This window comes from Exophiala aquamarina (genome assembly GCF_000709125.1).
Source record: "Exophiala aquamarina CBS 119918 chromosome Unknown aczIA-supercont1.19, whole genome shotgun sequence".
Classification (NCBI taxonomy): Eukaryota; Fungi; Ascomycota; class Eurotiomycetes; order Chaetothyriales; family Herpotrichiellaceae; genus Exophiala; species Exophiala aquamarina.
In genome coordinates, this window is record NW_013550569.1 from 132,800 (window position 1) to 156,006 (window position 23,207).

General features: G+C 46.9%; 10 protein-coding genes across 10 annotated transcripts; 6 read left to right on the forward strand and 4 right to left on the reverse strand.

Moving 5' to 3' along the window:
• Positions 1 to 324, forward strand: A1O9_11728 (conidiation-specific protein 10; the record flags this gene model as incomplete). Its single annotated transcript, XM_013399238.1, has 2 exons — positions 1 to 126; positions 211 to 324. The coding sequence occupies 2 exons, from the start codon at positions 1 to 3 to the stop codon at positions 322 to 324; spliced, it is 240 nt and encodes a 79-aa protein (XP_013254692.1).
• A 2,141-nt stretch (positions 325 to 2,465) lies between these two features.
• A1O9_11729 (uncharacterized protein) lies at positions 2,466 to 3,582 on the forward strand (the record flags this gene model as incomplete). Its single annotated transcript, XM_013399239.1, has 3 exons — positions 2,466 to 2,684; positions 2,711 to 2,862; positions 2,931 to 3,582. Coding segments are annotated over 3 exons (372 nt in total), but the record flags the coding sequence as incomplete, so codon positions are not given.
• Positions 3,583 to 4,181: 599 nt separating this feature from the next.
• Positions 4,182 to 5,558, reverse strand: A1O9_11730 (uncharacterized protein; the record flags this gene model as incomplete). The annotated part of the gene is made up of 1 exon (XM_013399240.1): positions 4,182 to 5,558. One exon carries the CDS (start codon positions 5,556 to 5,558, stop codon positions 4,182 to 4,184), a length of 1,377 nt encoding a protein of 458 aa, XP_013254694.1.
• Positions 5,559 to 9,072: 3,514 nt separating this feature from the next.
• A1O9_11731 (uncharacterized protein) lies at positions 9,073 to 9,315 on the reverse strand (the record flags this gene model as incomplete). The annotated part of the gene is made up of 1 exon (XM_013399241.1): positions 9,073 to 9,315. A coding segment is annotated over one exon (243 nt), but the record flags the coding sequence as incomplete, so codon positions are not given.
• A 1,229-nt stretch (positions 9,316 to 10,544) lies between these two features.
• A1O9_11732 (uncharacterized protein) lies at positions 10,545 to 11,020 on the forward strand (the record flags this gene model as incomplete). Its single annotated transcript, XM_013399242.1, has 2 exons — positions 10,545 to 10,649; positions 10,703 to 11,020. 2 exons carry the CDS (start codon positions 10,545 to 10,547, stop codon positions 11,018 to 11,020), a joined length of 423 nt encoding a protein of 140 aa, XP_013254696.1.
• Positions 11,021 to 11,814: 794 nt separating this feature from the next.
• Positions 11,815 to 12,942, forward strand: A1O9_11733 (uncharacterized protein; the record flags this gene model as incomplete). Its single annotated transcript, XM_013399243.1, has 1 exon — positions 11,815 to 12,942. The coding sequence occupies one exon, from the start codon at positions 11,815 to 11,817 to the stop codon at positions 12,940 to 12,942; it is 1,128 nt and encodes a 375-aa protein (XP_013254697.1).
• Positions 12,943 to 14,576: 1,634 nt separating this feature from the next.
• On the reverse strand, positions 14,577 to 15,567 carry A1O9_11734 (uncharacterized protein; the record flags this gene model as incomplete). The annotated part of the gene is made up of 2 exons (XM_013399244.1): positions 14,577 to 15,472; positions 15,525 to 15,567. 2 exons carry the CDS (start codon positions 15,565 to 15,567, stop codon positions 14,577 to 14,579), a joined length of 939 nt encoding a protein of 312 aa, XP_013254698.1.
• Positions 15,568 to 16,277: 710 nt separating this feature from the next.
• Positions 16,278 to 18,029, forward strand: A1O9_11735 (uncharacterized protein; the record flags this gene model as incomplete). Its single annotated transcript, XM_013399245.1, has 3 exons — positions 16,278 to 17,437; positions 17,487 to 17,617; positions 17,674 to 18,029. The coding sequence occupies 3 exons, from the start codon at positions 16,278 to 16,280 to the stop codon at positions 18,027 to 18,029; spliced, it is 1,647 nt and encodes a 548-aa protein (XP_013254699.1).
• Positions 18,030 to 18,790: 761 nt separating this feature from the next.
• A1O9_11736 (uncharacterized protein) lies at positions 18,791 to 19,570 on the forward strand (the record flags this gene model as incomplete). Its single annotated transcript, XM_013399246.1, has 1 exon — positions 18,791 to 19,570. The coding sequence occupies one exon, from the start codon at positions 18,791 to 18,793 to the stop codon at positions 19,568 to 19,570; it is 780 nt and encodes a 259-aa protein (XP_013254700.1).
• Positions 19,571 to 19,714: 144 nt separating this feature from the next.
• A1O9_11737 (uncharacterized protein) lies at positions 19,715 to 21,970 on the reverse strand (the record flags this gene model as incomplete). Its single annotated transcript, XM_013399247.1, has 2 exons — positions 19,715 to 21,097; positions 21,152 to 21,970. The coding sequence occupies 2 exons, from the start codon at positions 21,968 to 21,970 to the stop codon at positions 19,715 to 19,717; spliced, it is 2,202 nt and encodes a 733-aa protein (XP_013254701.1).
• Between the last annotated feature and the right edge of the window lie 1,237 nt (positions 21,971 to 23,207).

The window sequence follows — 23,207 nt, forward strand, 5'->3', positions numbered from 1 at the left end:
ATGTCTGGAAACGATAATCCAGGAAACTTCGCCAATCTCCCCAAGGAAGAGGTTCAGGAAATTGCGAGCAAGGGTGGTCAAGCTAGCCATAATAGTGGCTTTGCTTCCATGGATCCGGACAAGCAGGTATGTTAAATATCTTTTTTATGTCGTAGTAACACTCGGATCCCCTTATTATAGATCTTATAAGTACTAATATAGTAACTTTAGCGCGATATCGCCTCGAAGGGAGGCCAGGCTTCTTCCGGGTCATTCGAACCTGGTAGTGAAAAGGCTAGCGAAGCTGGTAGGAAGGGAGGTTCCACCACCAGCAGCTCAAATTAAGAGTAGTAGAGCAATAGGATCAACTCAGCGTGACTGGTGTATACATTTGAACTGATAGGTAGAGGAATATTTACGCCGTCACTAATAACTCTATATATCTATATCCTATTATGCATCGACATATAAACTTCCTATTCTACGACGGTGGATACATTAGCGTCTAGGACAGTATATATATATTCCTCGGAGCCAACCTTTCTTTACATTAATCTTATAGTCCTCTATAGCTACCTTCTAGTTTGCTAAATGTAAGTCTGGGCAGACCGCCATGAGCTTATACCTTTATAGATATATCGCATTATCTCGTTCTCAGAAACTACATTTAGTACCGACAGGTCTATTGAAATCTTACAAGCGTATATGAATGTGGACCGTGGAGATATATGGAGAAGTTTAATATTAGGACACCAATCTTCTACTTTAGGTCAATCAAGTAGGAAATGGGAAGATTAGAATATACATTACTGACATAGTTCTCTAGCATTAGAAATAGATCTCACTTGGGACGCTGTCGTCAACCGTGGCGGTGCCTCAATTTCATATATTAGTATATAGATACAAACAAGCCCACAAGTTAACTAGGTACGTAGGGCTCGCATAGAAAAGAGATTATGTAAAGAATACCTATTTAGGCGATAAAAGAGATGATTTATAGTAGAGCTAGGCGGTAGGCACATCTAAATTGTGTCAATATAGTTAAGATACTATATATGTCTATACTAGCTAATAAGATTTAATGAGTCGCTAGCGGAGCTTACTGGAGCATTGCATTCCCTTACCGTATAAACTACAGCCGGAAAGTGGTCTGCGCTGTAGCAAGACTTAGTGGGTAAATAATGCTATAAGCTTGCGAGCCTAGTGGTTATTGAATTTACTACTCAGTAGGCTAGTCTCAATTGATAACAGTAAAGCTATATAAGGTCTTCTCATCTCTAGTAAGCTAGCGCAAGACGTTATTTAGTCCTGTGGCCTAACGAGCTTGCGAAACATAGTCAGACTTGGGGTGTAAGAACGTAGTAAGTGGAATACGGCGGGTAGAGGGGTCTAGGAGCAGGCCGCTCGAAATTCAAGATGCTAGTAATCCATCTACTTATTTAACCATCACCTAGCACCCTTTAGAAGTGTGAAAATCATGTGAGATCTATCTGAATGTGCTGGCTATTAGCTACGTCTTGAGAACATATTACTAGTTATCGGAATAAGTATATATATATTCTATATTATATATAATACACTCTTTTCTACATTTCTACGACACTTCTCCTGTAGTTCCTTTAAGCATGTGCTCTCAGAATCGACCTCGTGGAGGTACAAGACTCGGTTTTCCATAAAATCGGTTGCTTAGCTACCCTTATCTCAAGCACTCGAACTAATAGTATCTTGAATTTCGCAAGCCTTGGCTAGCTTCTCATGCTGCGATCCCATATAGGCATCGAATAAATAGATGGTCATTGAAAATGAACTACTCTTTAGCAATGGTGCTCCTTCACAAGCTCTTCGTATGTCCGCGTCATCGTCGCGCAAGCCCGATATAATCTCACGTCCGTATATATCTAATACAAGAGGTCCTTTAGCACAATATTAGAAGAGAACCTTCCTTACAAGATTAGATCTAACCTAATTAGTTTTCTAGCCCCTTCGTTCCCGATTTATCACTTTTATCTAGATAAGCTATAAACACCCCGTTAGAATCTTACTTATATTTAGTATCTATAAACCTCTTTCCCTCCTTAATATCATCGCCTAGGGATTTAGTTTATATCCTAGTACTTAATAGAGTCTTAGGGTTATTTTAGGGTTACTCTATAAATTATATAGTCTCGAGCTAACCTATCGTCTTCTAAAAGCGGTCGCCTTAACTGCCGTAATATAGGTAACTACTATTACTAGCTTCTCAATAAGTAGCGTATTTAAGCTAAATTACTATTAAATAAATTAATTAGTTCAATTCATGTCGATACTTCTAAAACCTTAGACGTCAAAATAGGCACTCTTCCTTTGCGGCTTTGCCGTAAGTAGCAATAGTAACCACGCGGCTTATTACTACTCTCGGCACGTTCCTACTACCCCTAGACACATAGTGTACTAGGTCCATTTCCGAGAATAGTAAGCTATGTAGGATTTCGACCTCATTCTCTCCTAAGGTGGCAGCTCGTCATGGTCAACCACCTTTCCACGTAGAGCTATTAGGCTCACTGTTTTGCATGTTGAAGCTTCTCGACACGTGTCACGCCTATGAAGCAGGTAAGGAGAACGCCGAGGCTCTTCGCAAAGTCGAAGATAGAGACGTACAGGAGATCGTGAAGGCGCAGGTTAGTCTAGGTTTCCACGCTATCACCGATGGTGAGTACCGCCGCTATGTATCCTAGGGCTCCTTCTAGCCTAGCCTCAGGGTATAACTAAAATCGCTGTTCCGGATCCCGATGTATTCAGGATATATAGCCTTAGTATTAATACTATTACTAAGAAGTATAAACCTAGGAGGACCCTCCTACATACTAGTAGTATTAAGCATAAAGGTAGCAGCTATACCGATTAGTTTAACTACTATAAGAGCTTAGCCCCTAAGTCGAAATAGAAGAAGCTTAATGTTAGGAATGCCCTAGGCGGCTTCCTAGCAAACATATAACTAATAGGTCCGAGAATACCTCGTACTTCGTGCGAGGTTCTAGTCTTTTTGAACGTCCTCAAGGGCTTACGGACCTATTGCCTGACAAGAACGACCTATTACTTATATACTTAACGGGTATGTTACTATTAAAATATATTAACTTATATAGCGACTATATTGCTTAAATTCCCTAGGATATAGTCGCTAGCGCATATCTATACCGGGGTAACTTCGTTAATTCGCGATATTTCTCCGAGGGCGGCTGCGCTCGTATTACGACGCTGCTGTTCTAGAAACTTAAGATATATACTAATTACTTCGAGTATAATACGCCGCAGGCTGGCGGGTTTGAGCCCCTCTAGTACTTACTAAAGAATAAAAACGCTATTCTCGGTGTCATTACTAGTAAGTTCCGTAAGATGGAGGATAAGGAGGAGATATTGGCCCGTGTTAAGGAGGCCGCTAATTTAATGGCGAAAGGTGCAGGTAGTGAGAGTAAGGCTAATACGTTAAAGAGGTGTAGTGTCGGCCCTCAGTCTAGGTTTACGAGTTATAGTAGTGGGGATGCGGTGAAGAGGGAGGATATGATTGAGAAACCGAAATTGGTTAGGAGGATCGCAGACCGCATTTGGCCTGAAGAGCCTTAAAGTAGAAAAACTGTATAATTCTTTAGGTGTATGTAGGGTCTCTAATGAGAGCAGGATTTGGACATGAAATATTTCAACACGTTGGACCCATGCACATTTGAGTCTTCTCGCTTCAACGCGGAGCCGCCAGAGGGTGACAATTACTTCGTACTGTCATTCCAAGGATAGAGACGGCGGTGTCCCTGTTATTAACACAGCGCTGATAGGTCTAGGAGTCCTTCATGATTCAGTAGTATAGATAAGTGTTATCATCTATATAGAAGGCGATGTCCTCGTTGTTAAAAGGGTCCTGGTGGGTTTCAACGGTGTCCAATGGTTTAATTATATTAATTGACCAAGATAGATTTTGTCACCTACCTATGAGCAGTAGGCTTGCCCATAAGTGTTAGAAATCGGTCAGTGAACTATGAGAGGGGAATGGGTCTTTCGAATAGAAAACGGACCTATTTAGGATCAATATAGAAGGCTAATAAAATCAATTTCCGTTCTAATGAATCTGAAGCTTTCCTCTATACTTCTTTGTCCTGGATTGTGACCAGCGTATCTGATCGCTCCTCAACACCACTTGGGTCAATCCGTGCAAGGGCGCTAGGTCGTGTTCAAAGGTCTTCACGTAAGTACCCGATCTCCTCCGCAAATGACATTTTCGGGAATGGAACCCAGTCGAGCGGTGATTCTCCAGTTAGTCCCATAAACCCACAGCCTTGAATAAACAATTGTCTCTTACGTGGGACGAATTCTTCCCCTTCCATATGTCTCAACAGGAATTCGGCTATTTTGTCGTCCCTAGTGTCCCTAGTGCGGACCGCCCACAGCGTCAGGATCTCATCATTGGGTGGAATACTATGTATGCCTTCGCGCAATAACAGAGATATTAGTTCCGAAGAATGAGGAGCTGCTTGTTTGCTTGCGAGGTGAAAGAGGTGTAAGGGGATAGGGCTGGCAAAGGGGCGCAGGAGGTTGGGTCGACGGTCGCACCCTACTGGTCTTGATTGCGCTGGTCGCGACGGTGTGAGGGCTGTATGAAATTCTAATAGTACCAGCAAAGCCAAAATGTTACGAGACTTGATTGCAGAAGCCATGCCTTGGTAGAGCGCATCAAATGAGAAGCTGGGGAATCTTTCATCGTCAAAGGCAATAGATGTTCCCATGAAGCGGAGGCCTTGTCTTAGGAGTATCAACAGTTCCAACTTTTCGTCCGTCCACACCGGGTGCCCTTTGAGGATGTGGTCTGGTAGAACACGAGTGGCTAAGATGCTGACTACGCGCAGTTCAGATTTGTGAATAACCCCAACCGGGTATTCGAAAATGTTCCACTCCACAATACGTGGAAGGAAGTGTTGTGCTCCGGTGGGTCCAACAGTGGACTTCCGTTGCTGTAAGGCTTGTGATTTTAGTAGCGAACTGATGCCCATCGAACTCGGATTTCCCTCTGTGGGAGGTTTCTGCTTCGCAAAGAAATGTCGTTCAAGCGCTTCCTCGTTAGAAATCGAATGAGGCAGCTCGGGTTCACGTTGTTCTATGTCGAAGTCAATATACATAGATTTGTTGTCGCAGTACTTGAATTGTAGCGGATTTGTCGATAAACAAAATTCTGACTCCATAGCATACTCGCGATGCCAGGCTTGGACCATTTGTAGCCGGCTAAGGTCTGGCATGCATGATTTCAAAAACTCCAGGGTGCACCACCGACAACTTAATATTCCCTCCTGCAGCCGCCTTTGATTGTCTACGCTAATGTTTCGGTACCAGGCAGGTTTGAACAGATGCTTCTCAACAGGGCTGTGTTTGTCATCTTCGAAGTACGCAAATAGAACCAATGCTGAGTAGATCGAGGAGTTTGACAAAACATTGGCCAAATGTGGAGACGCACGTGGCATGTTCACCTCGAAAGCATAGAAGAAAATTTGCTGGAGTAATTCCGCTGGTAGAGCCTCTAGTGATGAGAGTTGACATGGCTGTCTTTCATTAGACATTTCTGTGGTAAATGTCTGCTGTAGGAGCTTTTCCTGCCGCCTTCGAACAATGCGACAAGGCCTCAGTTCAGACGCGCTTTTCATTGGTCTGCCACGGGAAGCTCCAGTGCTTGACACTTTTGGAGCGTTCATTTGCTCGTCCTTCCTCCTGGCTCTCCACCGTAGTCGCTTCCTTGGGTGCACCAACATGACTGTGAACAGTATGCAAAACCGGTGCCTCTTTTGTCTCTGAAGGCTTACGCTGACGGGACAACGCGAGAGGGTGGATCACTGAATGGAGATCGACATTTTGGGGAGGCGAATAAGGTAGTTGAGCAGTGCAGATTAAGGGTGTGTATTGTGCATCGACTAGGATTTCAATTAGAATTCAACATTTATTGTGCGAGAGAAAAGGTTGAGGGGACGGTCCATCAGTGTAGAAATCGGCACAAAGTGAATGTGGTTGCCGACGAATAAAGTCTCGGCCTACCTTCTCATTTGGTAACGCCAATCAACGGCGGTGAAACGACGAATGCCTTCAACAGGTCGTTTCTGACCTACTATACGATTACAGTGCTACCAATAGAAAATTTTACTTCGTCATGAGATGAGGCAGTGAGTTCGCTGGAATGACTCCGTCTTGGTGACCCGTACAAGTGCTTGTTACGAAGATTCTAGCAAGGTGGTCTCTCTCTAGGTAGAGGGGTAAATTGCAACCTGGAATTGCGACTTTATAGCTCGATCCTCTCCCGCGCTACCCCTCAGAATTCTGACCGCAGCAACAACGCTACAAATTTCGTGTGCTTCTTCACATGGGACCGTCCGCAAGCTGATGAGGTTTGTGGTGTCCTTAGCACATTGTCATTTGCACTTCGGGCAATAGGATCTTTTAGAATCAGAAGCGGCCATGCAGATTTCGAGACAGCGGCGGCAGAAAGGATAGCCTGTTTGTCCAGAACCCCATTCGAGTGGCAACTTGACAGCAACTCACCACATCGAGTTCGAACGTGATCAATGTACTCCCACGCAGTGCTATGGTCACTGGGATCGTCATACTTCTCGGCAACTGTCTGTAGGCAGACCGGACAATCCAGTCCGAAAAGCTCACGGGCCAGCTGCTCGTCTTGTAAGAGGTGGTCGAAGTGTGGACACCGCAGTCTTGTAGCAATACCCGCACGATATTGGTCTTGTTGCATAAGCTTGCTAAGGCCACAATCACCGCGAATGACCTGCAAATCCTGAGCATATCTCCCGAACAATGGCTTAAGGATACTTGCGCATCCACATTTTTCGAAAACAAACGTACATGGTAAGTGGCCACTCCCTCGGCCAAAGTCATTCGCACAGATAGTGTAGTGTTCTGTTTTGGTGGTCGGGTCGAATACAAGTCGCCCTGGAGCGCAGTCCTTGGCTTCGTGCTCGGCTTCCTTTGAGTCACTTTGCTTTAAGCTCCATCTGATGATGTGAGGTTGATTGGAACAGCAAAACAGGCATCTTTGAGATTTGGTGAGTTTAGTGATCAAGATTCATAAGATTAATAGAGTCGTTTACGATCACCACGAGAGACACCACGAATTTGAGTGGTCTTTGTTATTCCAGCCGAGCGGATTTGACTTCGATCTTCACCTCTTTTGTGAGTGCCGCGCTGACGTAAGTTCGGTGCAAGTCCCCTCCCAGACGACATGGGACATATGGAATCGGGAGTCTGCCCTGGGTCGAAAGAAGGGGACCATTTGGTGGTACTTATCCGTCATGTCCATTTATGGTAGACATTCGACGGTGTGCCCTTATTGGCCCGCCACAAATCTTGTCACACTGAGGACTAAACCAATCTGTCCGCAAGATGACCCATGACTTAAGTAGCATACTTGGCTTTGTCTCGAGGATGGTATGGATGGTGGCATGACTCCGTCACGACTGACTTACCAAGGCTTATTTATCCGCCTGTTCAATCATGAGACATTTTCGAGCGTATGCAAGGGGAGTCCAAAGCCGCAGGCACAATTTAGGTGGATGTTTCCGCTGAAAAAACGAGCTGATGTGCAAAGGACAAAGACCCGAAGAATGAAAGAAACCTCATGAATTTTACAGCGATAGACACGCCATCATGGCAATTTATCATTCTTTTAAAGCAAATTCTAACCTATCGTCGCTTAAACGAGGCATAGCAGTTTCATCTGAGTCTGGTGTATGAAGAGCCAGCACAGCAGGTGTCTGTCAAAAATAATACATCGCTATGCTGCTTTTACGAACTTAGCCAGATGATCGTCATGTCCGACAACGAACGTGACGCCAGTTCCTCTGATTGCTTCCTACGCAAATTCTGCGCTGTCCGTACAAGGCAACGACACCTGAATTCTAAACCATGATTCTAGTGTCCATGCGCTAGCTTGCCATTACCTTTGCGACCTCACATTCTGTGACTCCAAATTTTGGGTGCTAACGCTGATCATTATCACTGAGATTAATGCAGGCGCAACGACTTTTCTTAAGCTAACCTTAATCAAAATATTTTCCTACGGGAAGGCCAGGACGCTCTAGCTCAAGGCCATCCCATGATCTTCGACATGAATGCGACACTTCGACTTTTATTCTCCACCGATCGCATCGAATAATAAACCAAAGTAACTTGGCGATAGTACGTTCAGCCACAGCCCGGCAATGATTCAGGAACAGTAAAACTAGCGGCTATATTAAGAAGCCGGCGAGGAATGAGAGTAAATATAATAAGACAGCCTAACGCCAGGATTCGAACTCCTACAATCTTGAAAATGCCATGGCAACGTCATTGTGCTCCCAAAGCGTTGGTGCGTTGTTACACTGTTCCACCGTGCCCCATTACCAAGCATCTGGAAATTGCACTAGATCAGACATCGCACCTGTGGGAGCGGACATCAATAGGTCGAAGGGTGTCGACCACTCGGACCCTAGCACTGGCCTTGCTTGCTCATTCATGATCGATCTTGTTCAGGGTAGATGGTGCTGGGGAAAGGAAAGTCGCCATTGTGTGAGCCAGCTCCTTCATTGTATTTGCGGCGTAGGCATCCATGATCGTATTGTTTATCCGAATAGCAGATTGACGGACGATTTCTCGACCTTGATTCTGTTGTCGCACAGTTGGCTCCGATCTTCTGTGAGTGTGCTCTTCACCGTGGCAAGCTTTCTGGCGATGCAACACGATAAGTCCAGTGTGGTAAGGAATTGCGCTTAGTACGGGATGGACTGGTGATACTGTCTTCGCGCTCAACTAAGGCGACGGCATGGGGCTGAGGTGCAAGGCTTCTGGAGGCGCAATCTCTAGCCATTGTCGAAAGTCAGTTTCGATGGGGTTGAACATAGGTCCATTGATGGTGATTATGCGTGCAGGAGCAGAATTGTAGTACAACGCATCAATTTTAGACATTGGTGTCTCTGCGTAAGCCACCAAGAGGACTCTACTGATGAACGTGAATATGGAGATTGATTGTATGAAGAGATCAGCAAGTTGTTATTGGACGTCAGGACCCGGAAAATTAATGAAAGTGTACTGAGGACTTGGATTTCCTTCGATGTGAAAACCCTCCATGGTAACTGACGCGACCGTATGAAACTGGCTTCGGATCCGAGCAGCGCGATTAGTAGAGAACGACGCAAGAGCATCTCTGATACAGCAGCTCCACCACGAGCGCCTCCTTATAGCGTGACACGTTGGATTAATTCGCTCATTGTTGATATCTTGATAAAGGCCTTTCGCCTTAGCTAGGGAGATGGCCACACCCAGCCAATACCAGCCGTCTTTGTGATGATGTGTTGGTCCCGTCTACCAAAGTGATAGGAGAACAAGTAATTAGACTTTGCACAGGGGATATTGCTCGTAGTCGACATCATACAATAACTCAAACCAAGTCAGTCAGTCGACGAATATTCTCATTTATGGATTCAGCTCACCCTAAACCTCGTGCAGAATGTCCTTCCGGCAGCTCGTCTAGTTAGATCCCCATCATCAAAATAATTTTACATCGACCCCAGGAACAGCTGCAAACATCATCCTTTGGCACAAGGACGCTAGAAAGTCGAGAAGAATCAGGCGATAGTACTTCATCGAGTAAAGCATGGTCGATAAAAGGGCAGTATGGATGGATTCAGTACATATAGCTCTCAATGAGCGCGTGGCCAAGTTACAGTTCTGGTACTGAGAGGGTGCCCGTTCGAGACAGATAGTCTATGTCCTTTGATGTTAGAGTTGGTGGAATAGGCTTCAAAAACTCCATGATTTCAAAAGCAAAGCTGTTTGGCATCGCCGAGCCATAACTTGGTGCCGTAAATGCTGAGCAATCTGGGGAGGCCGGCTGAGGGGCTGCTCTAAACATTGCCTCCCCCGAGACGCTCGCTTCATTGCGACTTTACATTTCATATTCAGAATTGGTTGGGTCAAGGTCATTCACCATGAAGGAAGACTCAGACTTTGACTTATGCGCCTCATGGATCAAGGTAGAGAACAGGGCCGCTGTGGGGATGGCGACTATAGCGTGTTGAGGTTTTGGACTGATGTGATTGGTGTCCCATGTTTTCGTCCGGAACTCCACCACACCCTTAATTTTCTAAGTATTGAGCCTTACATTCTTTGTCGTCAGGGTTCAGTATGTTTGGGTGTGCAATTAAGACAGGGTTGGCTGTGCTGAGCATTACATCAAATTTTGCGTTCCCAAGAAGCCGTGCACACGGCTTGAAAGCGCTGCACAGGGGCGGGCGGAATCTGACTGCATGAGTGGATGGAGTAGCATGACTGTTGAGACTATAATGGCATAATAATCCCCGGCCCGCGGATGTATCATACTATGTTCATGATCAGCCCTCGGACCAGAAGACAAGAGATTTCACCCGCTCTCATCAAGTAATCCACCAGCCTCCAGCTGCATAAGTATATAATAGGGTCATTTTCGTCAAAGCCTTGAATATCAGGTTTGAAGGTCCCGGCCAGTCTTTTGCGCTATCGAATTCGAACGCACTGCGATTTCCACCATTAGCATGGCACCAACCTTTGGCGAGCTGTCCGATAAGGCGGCACTGGGCAAACAGCTCAGCGCGCAGTTTTTGGGAGAGAAATTCTTCGCCACTGCTCTTGAGAATATGGTCAGCCTTACACGAGTGTGTTTTACATACAACTGATGAAATCTCCGTTCTAGAAAGATGACCTGTTTACACGCACTAGCATGCAATTTGTTTGGGAAACTTGCTTCTCTTCATATGCACGCCCTTCTTTAAAGTGGAGGGAGCGGGCTTTGATGAATATTGTGATGATGGTTGCGTTGAACCGAACTAATGAGCTGCGCATTCATGTTCGAGGCGCGGTCCAGAATGGAGTAACGGAAGAAGAAATATGCGAGGCTATCCATCATGCAATGATTTACTGTGGAGTTCCGGCTGGAAGAGATGCTATGATGGCGGCGGGTGAGGTCATTGAGCAACTGAAAGCGTCTGGAGAATATCCGAAAAAAGCATAAGGCTAGAGAACGCGGAAGAAGATAATAGACATGTTATAGTGTTGGCGAAATTAACCCTGTTTTAAGGTGGCTTGGCACCCCCTGAAAATATAGCTATAGAGGTGGCACTTCGTGCCTCTTTCTTGACCGCAACATATAGCCTGACCAATCTGAAAGATAATTTGGCACTGAGCACGAAAATACATACTTGACTATTTAGTCGCATGCAGATTGATTCTTACTTTCGACTGATAGATATAGATAGGCACAATATTGTAGTCGAGGTACACTTATCTGGGCAGGAAGACAGCTAGAAGCAGAGTATGCATTGCTGTCACACCATGTAACAGGCAGCTTGGCATTCCGGTGGAGCTCTGGGAACAGCGATGGATGTTACGTGCTCATCTACAAAAGAAATATCATTGACTCTCATATGGAAAGTTTATGGATCCACTTTCGTGAAGATATCATAAGATATTTGATCCGTGGCCCGCGGCTGAATAGCAAGAAAGCCGGGCAACGCATTGGTGGGTTTTGCGGGTCATAAGTGCATCGTGGAACCGCGGAGCTTGAGTCGAAGTCGATCAAACCTTTCCATTGGTTTTGGGTTGTCCCGCTAGACCAATCATAGTCTAATCGCTTAAGCCGACCGAACCACTCAGTGACCTATCAATCAACTTCAGACCCTGGACCTAACAGCCAAACAGGGGCGATACCACATCCCAATGTCTGAGAGCCCCAGAAAGCCATAAGTACTACAAGTGCAGCAGAAAACCTTGTAGGAGTATGTCAAGCGCAACAATCTTTTGATAGCGATGAAGAAAGGAGATTCCCTTTATCCCCCCAAACCGCTGCCAAAGCTAAGCATCCCGCAAGGGGCTTCTGCGAAAGTTCAAATCATCGATACTACTTCGAGGATCGATGCACCACTAAACCTTTTCATGCAACCTGTGATAGGAGACTTTGATACTGTCAGAGGAACGCCTGCTTTCAGCTTTCTTGTCGAACAAGTCTCATCTGGACGTAAAGTGGTGTTCGATCTAGGGTTGAGGAAAGATTGGCACAACCTTCCTCCAGCTGTTCTTGGCCTTGTCAGTGCGCCAGGCTGGGGTTTGCAGAGTGAGAAGAACGTTGCCGAGATCCTACAAGAGAACGGTGTCGATGTGGCAGGTGGAGCTATCGAGGCAGCAATCTGGAGTCACTGGCATTTCGACCACATCGGCGATATTAGCTGTTTCCCTGAGAGCACGGCTTTAATATCGGGGAAGGGGGTGGCTGAAGCTCTTCTTCCTGCATTTCCGACTAATCCGAAATCATTCCTCCTCGAAAGTGACTTCTCCGGACGTGAACATAGGGAAATTGACTTTAGTGATGGATCCGAGATCCAGCTTGGCCACTTCACTGCGGTAGACTATTTTCAAGACGGCTCCTTTTATCTGTTAAATGCCCCCGGCCACGCAATTGGACACATATGTGGGCTGGCAAGGGTCACTTCAGCTCAAGAAGGCGACGCTGAAGATACATTTGTCTTCATGGGAGGGGACACTGCCCACCACGGCGGAGAATTTAGACCTTCTCAATACCTTCCACTTCCAAAAGAGATTCGCCCATCACCTTATAAATACAAATCCTCTACACCTTGCCCGGGTCTCATTTTTGAGGCAATTCATCCTGGCGGGAAAGGAAATGAGCCATTCTATCATGTGGAAGGAGCTTTTCACCATGACACCAAGGATGCTGCCCAATCGGTTGCATACATGGGAGAGTTCGACGCACATGAGGACGTGTTGGTAATTGTCGCCCACGATGCTACACTTTTGGATCCGAGTATCGGTATCGAATACTTTCCGAATGGAACAATGAGAGATTGGAAGGCGAAAGGCTACGCGAATCGACTGCATTGGGCTTTCTTGCAGGATCTTGTCCAGGCAGTCGAGCAATAGAACCTCAAGACTATGTAGCGTACGATGGCTTAAATCATGATTCGACTCTGGTGCATTAGCCTCGGCCCTTAATTCCTGAGGATCCAAATCAATTTCGAGATTGTCCGAGCCTTCGCCCGTAGGTGATAGGTGATAGCGAATGCAAGGTTAAGGCGGCTAAGCCCGGCCATAGTGAAAGGTGTGTCAGAAGAGTCAGTATAAGAAAGGTATGCCCTGACAGGATACCTGATCGTAGTAGGTGGGCGAAGTACCGCGTGGGAGGGAATGCTTACTCTCAATGAGCGATCTTATTACATTGTCATCATACTTGTGTTGTTGTATCTCCCTAAAAGAGAGGGAAAGAGAAGTCTGAGTAAAGTGGGCAGCAAATGCCCTAGTGTATGACACTGATATTGGTGGACTTATGTGGTAGTCGACTACTCGGGCCTTAAGTTTTCGTGTGAGCGTGACTCTACATAGCTTGGCATTAACATACCACACGCATCACGCCCTTCCTATCTCATCTCAATGTCTCTTCAGAACTTGGGCATTTTGCAATCTTCGCAGAGTCTTTCTCAGCCATTGACGTTCTTTGATTCGGTTGACCTTGGCAATGTGGTCTTGAACAGGTATTTGACCTGAGAATTAAGTATCAAGGATTCAAATCCATTGTGCCATACATGCGTTGATATGCTAGTCTTAAACAGTCCCCATTGCCCAGGCGCATTACAATGGTTGGATACGCCGAATTGGCATCTGTTATTTCAAATGCGAGGGCCTGGGTATTACCATTCTGAAAGAAATTTGCCCTCCCTGCCCATCGAACTAGCTTCAGTCCAGCTCATATCTCTCATGCAAGCCACTCCAGCGCATCTAAGGAAAGAGATCTGACGGCGCGAAAACATGACCAAGAAACCATTCGGGGTTGACACCACTCTCTATCCAACTCATGAGTGCTCCACATACGAGGAATGTGGACAATTTAGCATTGAAGAGGGTATAAACGTTGTGGAAACGGCAGGAAACTCCCAGGGCTAGGTGATTATAAAGCCTAAGGACGCGGGAATAATCATTCTTTATAAATATACCACGATCCGCCACGCAAAGTCAGCTATTCAGTTAGGGGTGGACTTCTTGTCAATCGATGGGTCTGAGTGCGCAGATCACCTTGGCAAGTCTAGCATCAGTAACCTCATCTTACGAGAGCGAGATAGTTGTTGAGGGTACTATTCATCACTTCTAGTAGCTTTTCTAATGGATTTGAGATTGTGATGAGCAGATTGTTGACCCTTCACATACGAATTTATGTCGATGCGCTCATTTGCATTGCGTAGAACCCTTTGGCGTTTCCAAATCCTCAAATAACCTTAGACCCAAAAGTGTGCAAAGGCTGGGTGATCTAGTCATTATCATGAATGCGAAAGTCTACCATATCTAAATTCGACTCTCCAGTAGAAGAGACTTAGTACTGATTAGATCGTAGTCCTATGCCATTGCATCTTGTCTTCTGCGAGGAGTGTGGTGATTATCATCTGGCAGCTTACGGGGCAAACGATGAGATCTCATCGTTGATGTACAGCCAGATCGCGGCGCAGTCAAGACCCTCACCAGGTGACGCAAGGGATTAGCAAACTTGGCATTGAGCATGGCAGGGCCTAAGGGGGAAGACTTACAGTTGTTCGTGGATCCTGGTCTGCTTGTCTGTATAGTTCTGACGCGATCCTGCCCATGGACACATCAATGCCAGCATCTTCCCCAGCCTTGATCGCTAAACTTAGATCTTTGAGACCTAGACGTGACGAAAACCCAGCTTTGAAAGAGTTGCTCGATGCAGATTTTGGATTGACGCCTGGCACTGGATGCATAGCGTTCCATACCAAAGAGTCACCGGTTGAACCTTTTACACACTTGTAGAGAGTTTTGGGGTCCAGTCCCTGGCGGATGCCGAAGGCCACGCCTTGGGCCGCCACGGCAAGGTTTCCCAACGCAATGTAATTGTTCACAAGCTTAGTTGTTAGACCTGCTCCAAGTCGTCCACAAAGAGTGATGTGCTCAGAGTCACCCATCCAAGAAAGTGTTACCATGAGGCGTCTGACTATAAGGCCGCTTTGAGGACTGCTCGGTGATCCGCAGAAGAAAGACAGGGTGCCTGCCTCTGCACCAGCCACTCCTCCAGAGACCGGCGTATCAATATAAGTCCCAGCACCGGCATCCATCAGTTGCTGTCCAACATATTTTGCCGTAGAGACACTGAGAGTGCTACTATCAAGAATAAGCCGGTCTTTCGATAAGCCTGCAGCAACGACGCCCGTTTCAGGGTGCAAACAGACTGCGCGAGCATGCTCATCCATCGGTACCATTGCTATCAAGGTCACCGAATGTTGTGCTACATCCTTCGAGGATGTAGCAATCCTAATGGGACCTCGACTGCTGAACTTGTCCTGAAATTTTTTGCAGATATCTTCATTCACATCAAAAACATGAAGTGTCGCACTCTTGTCCATCTTCTTCCGCATATTTGCTGCCATATGGAAGCCCATGTTGCCCAAACCTGAAAAGGTCAGCCCCTTTTGACGTCGAAGCATTAGTAAGGTATGACACACCAATAAATCCGTAATCTACATCCGCATAGGCCGTCGAAGTCATTGTGATTATGTTGTGCAACAACAAATTCAAAGTATGCAAGTACGAGATATTGAAATAGTTCGATCGTGTATGTCATTACGAGGATATCCCAGTGGGATAATACTCATGTGATAGAGACTGAGCACAAGCCTTCTACGTATGTCCAATGCGGTCCTCCGTCCAGATTCAGTATGTCCCCGGGTTAGACAGAATTTATGACATCAGGAACAGGTGTAAAGTCTTACCAGCCACGGATATCTGCATTGTCAGAGATCCACTGGGTGCGACTCCACAATATTTCCACCAGTCAAACTCACGAAGTTGACAACCTGCTCGGCCCACGGGATCAAACGCTTGCTTTTGGCCCGAACCGCCTCGTGCGATCCAGAACGATATCTGCCAAATCCTTTGCTTGACAAAGCACTTCCAAGTCCTTCGTGTTAGCTCACGCCAATATCGGGCCACGGCGATCCTTGATTTTGGCAATGTGACCCAAGGCCATGATATGCCGATGTCTCACATGTACTCAAAAGCAAATAACCCGAGCGCCCCAGGAGTATAACGTTTATCAAAGTCAAGCTACATGTTCTCTCGAATCCAGCCAACAATCAAAGGTTGACGCCAACTCTCTGCTATCCACAAACAAAGATTATTCTTTCAAGAGGATATCTCCAAAATCTTGCGCGAGCACAGATCTTTGTGTCTCTAGGTTATTGAGCAAAGTATCGGAAATGGATACAACCATCCGCGTCGACGTTTTAGTGGTCGGAGCCGGCCTCAGTGGCATGTCTATTTTATACAGGCTTCGCAAGTTAGGACTGAAGGCCAAAGTCCTGGAAGCTGGTGCCAACCTTGGTGGTGTTTGGCATTGGAACAGATACCCGGGTGCCAGAGTTGATTCGGAATGGCCATATTATCAACTTAGTATTCCCGAAGTCTATAGGAATTTCGACTTTACGGAGCGGTTCCCCAGTGCGGAAGAATTGCGCGCGTACATGCAGCACATCGACAAAGCGCTTGACCTTAAAAAAGACATTGTTTTTAATCAAGAAGTGATCGACCTGCGATGGAACCAGACTGAAAATGAATGGTTTACCACCACCAAGCAAGGCATCACTGCTCGATCTAAGTACATCGTCCTATGTACAGGACCATTGCATCGACGATATATGCCATCGTTTCCAGGCTTGGAAGCATACAAGGGCGCCCTTCACCATACTTCATTTTGGCCAGACAATGTCGATGTCACAGGCAAACGAGTAGCGCTCATTGGTGTGGGTGCTACTGGGATCCAGGTCGCACAAGCCCTCTCGAAGCAGGTTCAAACGTTAACAGTCTTCATGCGTCGGCCTAGCTACTGTTTGCCGATGGGTCAACGCAAGCTCAGTCCCGAGGAGCAACAACAGACTAAGGCGCGATTCGAGACTCTCTTCCAGGCCAGTCGCAATTCTTATGCAGGATTTCCTGGCAGTACACAAAGCAAAGGCGTTTTTGATGTCTCTGAAGAAGAACGCGAAAAGCTATACGAAGAACTCTGGGAAAAGGGTGGCTTTGCCTTTATCGTCAGCAACTTTAATAACTGGGTATTTGACAAGACGGCCAATAGATCTCTCTACGAATTTTGGGCAAAAAAGACCCGACTGAGGATTAATAATGCGAGGAAACGAGACATCTTAGTCCCTGTCGAACCGCCGTTCTGGTTTGGGACCAAACGATGTCCACTAGAGCAAGATTACTATGAATCTATGGATCGGAACAACGTTAACATTGTAGACTTAAAGGATACGCCAATCAAGACCTTTAACGAGAAAGGTGTATTGCTCGACAACAACGAACAGCAAGATTATGATATTATTATTATGGCCACAGGATTTGACTCATTTACTGGATCGTAAGTTTAGCTTTTCCCCGCTATCATAACAAAAGCTAACATAACCCAGCTTAACCAGCATCGGTCTTAAAAACCGCGAAGGTATCGACCTCGCACAAGTATGGCAAGCTGGTATCAAAACCTACCTTGGGGTGTCAATGCCGGGTTTTCCTAACACGTTCGCTATTTATACGCCACAAGGTACGTATTGCGCACAACTAATCATTCCTACGTATTTAAGACTTACCTTTTCATAGCTCCCGCGGCTCTCACCAACGGGCCAACACTCATAGAGACGCAGAGTGATTTCGTTGCATCAGCTATTGAGAAGCTCGAGGCAGAGGGGGCCAGGCAGATCGAAGCAACTGTTGAAGCCGCTGATGCATGGGATCAGATGATCGAGGCCATGAATGCTCCAACTCTCTTCCCTTTGACCAATTCCTGGTGGAACACTTCAAATGTTCCGGGCAAGAAGATTCAAAATGTGACACATCTGGGGGGGATTAAGATGTACGGAGATCAAATCAAGGACGCCTTGCAAGGTTGGAAAGGCTTTCATGTAACTCCAAAGGATGGCCATCAAACGAACGGTGTGAATGGGGTACATGTATAGATCGTGGTCATCCAACCAAGAGTAGATTCAGATGTATTTCCAAGAAATCTAAGTTGGTATGGCATGTTGTCAATTATTTAGAAGATTTTGATTCTGTGGTCTCTACTTAGTCACAGATGAGACTGAATCCGGTCAAGGTATTGTCTTCGAGCGTTGCGGGACGACTTCTATTCTAACATCCTTAACGGCAGTAAAAGTGTACAAGCAGCCAAGACCACATGTACTACTACTGAAACTACCGAGTGGTTAATCGGTGAGCTCATAGGGCTGTTTTGCTTGTCTTCCTGTTGCGCCAGCTTACGACTTTACCCCGGGAATTGGGCCTGTGGTCCAGAACCATCCTCCCCAGCCCGCCGGGCCGGGAATGTGGGGTACATCTTCAGGGTGGAAGCATCTTATGCAGGATATGATGTTAATCCACCGGAGCAGTCGTGAAGAACACAATTATTCTCATCCCCATTATCTTCCCACGGCCCAGGAATTGTCGTCATCAGCCGTTTGAGCTAGACTGTCTGCGAGGATTCTTCAGCAATGTTGAGACTGGCAGGTGAATTAGAAAAAGCTGTGCTTTGAAATAGATTTATACCGGTCCGCGGTAAGCGACTCTAACCCGCGGATAATGATTGGACTGGCCTCTTGTAAATCATGATTTCGCATATATACAGGCACACCATCTGCTGCGCATCTATATTCATCAACAGCACATGGTAGAAAGAAGTTTTATTGATAATACTGAGGAAAAGTGAGATATCAAATTAAAAATGGCCGGAGCACTGACATCCAAACCCTTCTTGGGAAGGGTCATTAGTATCACTGGCGCCGGTAGCGGAATTTCGCAAAGCACAGCACAGATATTATATGCTCGTGGAGCGACGTTGGCTATTTCTGATATCAACCCCACAGGCTTGGCTGAGACAGAAGGTCTGCTGAAGGAAATACCGGCGGAACCAGGTCAGCAGTTCTGGGCGACGATCGTGGACGTCTCCCAGGAAGACACAGTATCGCAGTGGATAGAAGAGGTTGTCTCCAAATTCGGTCGACTCGATCATGCGGCAAATATCTGTGGAGCAACACATCCAATCAAGCCATTGACAGATTCAACCAAGGAAGACTTTGACTTTGTGGTTAATGTTAATTTTAGAGGAACTTGGAACTGTATGAAGGCTCAAGTGAAGCATCTTGGGCGGGGATCTAGTATCGTCAACTTCACGTCGGGCTCGGGTCTTAGAGCCGAGCCCGGCCTGGGGCTATATTCAGCTGCTAAGGGAGGTGTGCAGACTCTAACGAGCGCGGGAGCGGTTGAATGGGGTGAAAAGGGAATTCGAGTCAACGCCATTGCCCCAGGTGTGGTAAGGACTACCACCTTGAAGTCGCTCCCCAGTTCCTTTTTTACACCAATTGAGCAAGCCACACCTCTAGGTCGAGTGGGAGAACCTGAAGACATTGCCAAAGCCGTAGCCTTTCTTTTGAGCGAAGAAGGCGGTTGGGTAAATGGGGTGGTACTCAGGGTGGATGGAGGATATCTCCATACAAGTCACTAGGCTATCTCTCCAATCAGAGGACATGGTCAAACTCAACTCGTGAAAGCAACAAATACATGTCAGTTATATACAATTCCTTGTCCTCATTGATCTTCTTTTTCCGTCTTACAGATTCCCAGGACTAGCAGTACATCAGTAAGCCAGCTAAATACTCGTTTGATATACTGCGTTGTCAAATACCGACAAACTAGGCGCAAGGTATTCTCCTGAATGTAGGTCATTCTGAAAATCTATCAAGAAGTTTGGTTCGAGTAACATGAGGTCCAGCGGGTGGTGGATCTCGTCAGTGTTTGGAAACATCGAATCCAAAGGCCTCAGGGACCCAAAGTCCGCAACGGGAACAAATGCCGAGTTGTTGATCCCAAAGCTCTCTCGCCCTACCTCAGAGGATTGCCGATTGAACTCCTGATGCACTCCACCTTCGAATTCTTCCGTTCTCGGAGAAAGGTTTGAGTTGAGCTCGCCCGTCGCACCTGCTGGTCCATTCGAAGCTCGTGGAGGATCATTCACCTTACCCTCCACATAGGTCAGAAAGCTCACTGCCCACTCCGCAGCTGTATGGCCGTCTAAGAGCTCCATCAAGATCTGCTTGCACTCTTCCAAATGTCGACGACCCTCGCGATGAACGGCTGGGTTTTTGCTTTTCATGTCCTGAATATGGCTGATGCCGACCGGGATAAGGCAGCTTACTATTGTTGGAGACATACGCTTCGCAAGGTCTGCGGTGTATATCTCCATGAGAATCTGGTTCACATGAATGGCCGCACTACGCACCCTGCTACGAGATGCTACTTGATCTCGCAGATTGTTGTTCCGCTCATTGACATGCTTTGGACGATGTATCAAGAGTATTCCATAGTGGCAGAGGATAGACAATAATGCTTTATGGAGTTGTAGAGCCTGCTCATCCTCGGAGCCAATTGTCTGTATTTCAATAGGAGAATGGACATCTTCCAGTGATTTTTCGAAGGATCTCTCAACATCGCGCAGACCCTGCGATTCAGATCGCAAGGATTCGTACTTTGAAGATTTATTCAAGTACAGAATATCAATATTGCCTGTTGTGGTCTCATGGTAAGCGGTGAGCAATACCTGCTTGATGAGTCGGCAGATGTGGACAGTTTGAATGGCGATTTCTGCAAATTTCCGAGCCTCAAAGCTTGGATTACCATAGGGCATGGGGATGGGCCTTGGAGATGAGTCGTGGGCAAAGTCATCCAAGGTCAAAGAAGCTACGCTGAAATCCGAATCTCGTATAAGTGGAATGTGGTTCGTGGCAATCGATGTGAGTGTATCCCTGATGATGAAGCTCCACCATAAGCGCCGGCGCAATGCTCGAATCTTAGCGCTTAAGTTCTGAGCATTGATATCGCGATGTAGACCAATAGTTCGCGCAAGTAATAGTGCGATACCGAACCAATGCCAGCCATCCTTTTGTTCCTTCGGTGTTTTCCACCAGGTAGACATCAGAATGAGTGCCTGAATTTGGGAATGGCAGTCCTGCTCATAATCCATGTCGTACAATAGCTTCAGCGTTGTTAGCGACGTTGATGAGGAAAGTCAAAAATTTCCTAGTCTCACCCTTGCTTTTAGGAAAAAGGCATTCCGAGCAGCCTTTCTAGTCAAGAATCCCATCCTCCTCAACATTTTGATCTCCACAAAGGACGATCCTGTGAACATTATAGTCTGGAAGACCAGGAGACTAAACGGATTTTGGTGCGAACCGCCATGCAAGAGATCGTGCAGGGCTTCCAGATCGATGATCGGGTAAAACGGATGGACGTAAAGTATGTAGCTTTTGATCAGGGCACTTCGAAATTCAGGCTCAGGGATGGAAAGCGCCCGCTTTTGGTAAAGATAGGTCAGATCTTCTTTTGCCAACTGTGCAGGAGGTGGCGAGAGAAAATCTGGTATTGAGAACGACCCTGTGGGCTGTGTAATCTCGACTGATGCGGCCGGAAAGTGGGAAGCGTCTGGCAGCAGCGGCGGGGGGAGGGTTTTGAGGGCTGCCTCCTCCCAATTGATATCATCATCAGTATGAGAAGGAGGCGACTCTTGACGCGCTTGCTCCAGATTTGTGGGAGTAATTGACTGGGTATCCGCTGGTTGTTGTCGAGGCTGGTTGGGATCCATATATGCTCTGTCTGGAATGGATTGAGATGATTCGCTTGCAGAAGCGGTGGACTTGACTTTTTTTGCTCGGTGTTTTTTAGGCAGCAGCAGACACTGAATGTTCTCGTAGACACAGTTCGCACAGGGCTGGCCGTTAGGAGCCATGCATCTGATCTTGCGGGCGCGACAGCTAGTGCATGCTGCCCGGGCCCGCCGAGCAACCTGTGCAACAAACCGCTGCTGATCTGGTGCGAAATGAGTTTCTATCTGATTGTCGGCGCCGGACATTGTCGAGGCGGCATTTCTATGTCGGAAGTGAGGGGAAGGTTGTTGTGATTAGTACTGCCAGGAGGACGAGCGCGATCAAGGTAGTTAGCGCAGAGGGAGAGGATGGGGGAATAACGAGCTTAGGTATTGAGGGGTACTGGGGTCGTCCCCGCTGTTGGCTCGGCGCAAAGAAATAGAGAGGTTGTGTAGGTATAGCAGGGGAGACGGGTGTATGCAGCTGAGTGGTATGGCATTTGTCTTACGTGTGTGTTGAGCAGTCGAGAGCGAGCAATAGGACTTTGTTTCTTGTCTGTCTAAGTGGCTAGCGGCCTTGGCGCCAAGGCCGGGTAGTCATGCCCCACATCACCGTCGATCTGGATCTGGAGCTCAGCAACAAAACCCGCATGAGAAGACCCTAGCTTGCAGGAGGCAATGGAGCCAATGGCGTCAATGAAAACCTGTGGTGCTTTTATGTCTAGCATTGTCTGCCACAGCTGGTGTTGACTCCGTACGAAGGATTAGAGAGGTTGTGTAGATCAGAGATTAGTGTGGCCGAGTGTTGTGGTATGGCCTTACGAAAGCGCTGAGTACGTGAGGTAGCGGCTGCAGAGCCCGTCCATCTACTAACTAGCAGTCTTGGCGCCAAGCCCACACCCCGGAAGCCCAAGCTGCCTTGGCGTTACTAAATTTGGACGAGAGCTTGTGGCCCATCTACTCATGCCGCTGTCATGGTCGTAGACCACTCAACTGTCACTGATTTTACCTGTTTCCTCTCAGGCGATGCGCGTGTCTTTTCAACTACATGAAGATCTAGGCAGGCACAGGCGACCGATAACGACCTATTGTGAAGCGCAACGAACGTAGCTCTTGTACTCATCGACGGGTGCCGGCGGCGCAGTGGGCGCAGGAACCTCGTTGTCGACCGATGCTGTTGGCCCAGAGAGCCTTTTGGACGACTCGGACGACTCTTTGGTGGCATGGAGCAACATGCATCCTTCCAAGATACTACTCCGAGTGGCCCTGGCGGGATCTCGATAGGTGTACTCGCACTTCCCACGGGCGTACACTATAGCGTCGACTCAACAGCGGTTGAGACCAAGGCTTGGTTCACAAGCTCATTCCCCCTCTTAGAAACTGTCCCAAATGATCAAGGGCATACACGGGGGCAAGCGCGGAGCCGAATCACCTTTCTTTTTGCAGGCAAATCTGAGGCTCTGGCCACTCGTTCCTCTCCCATATTGACTTTTCTAAAGATTGA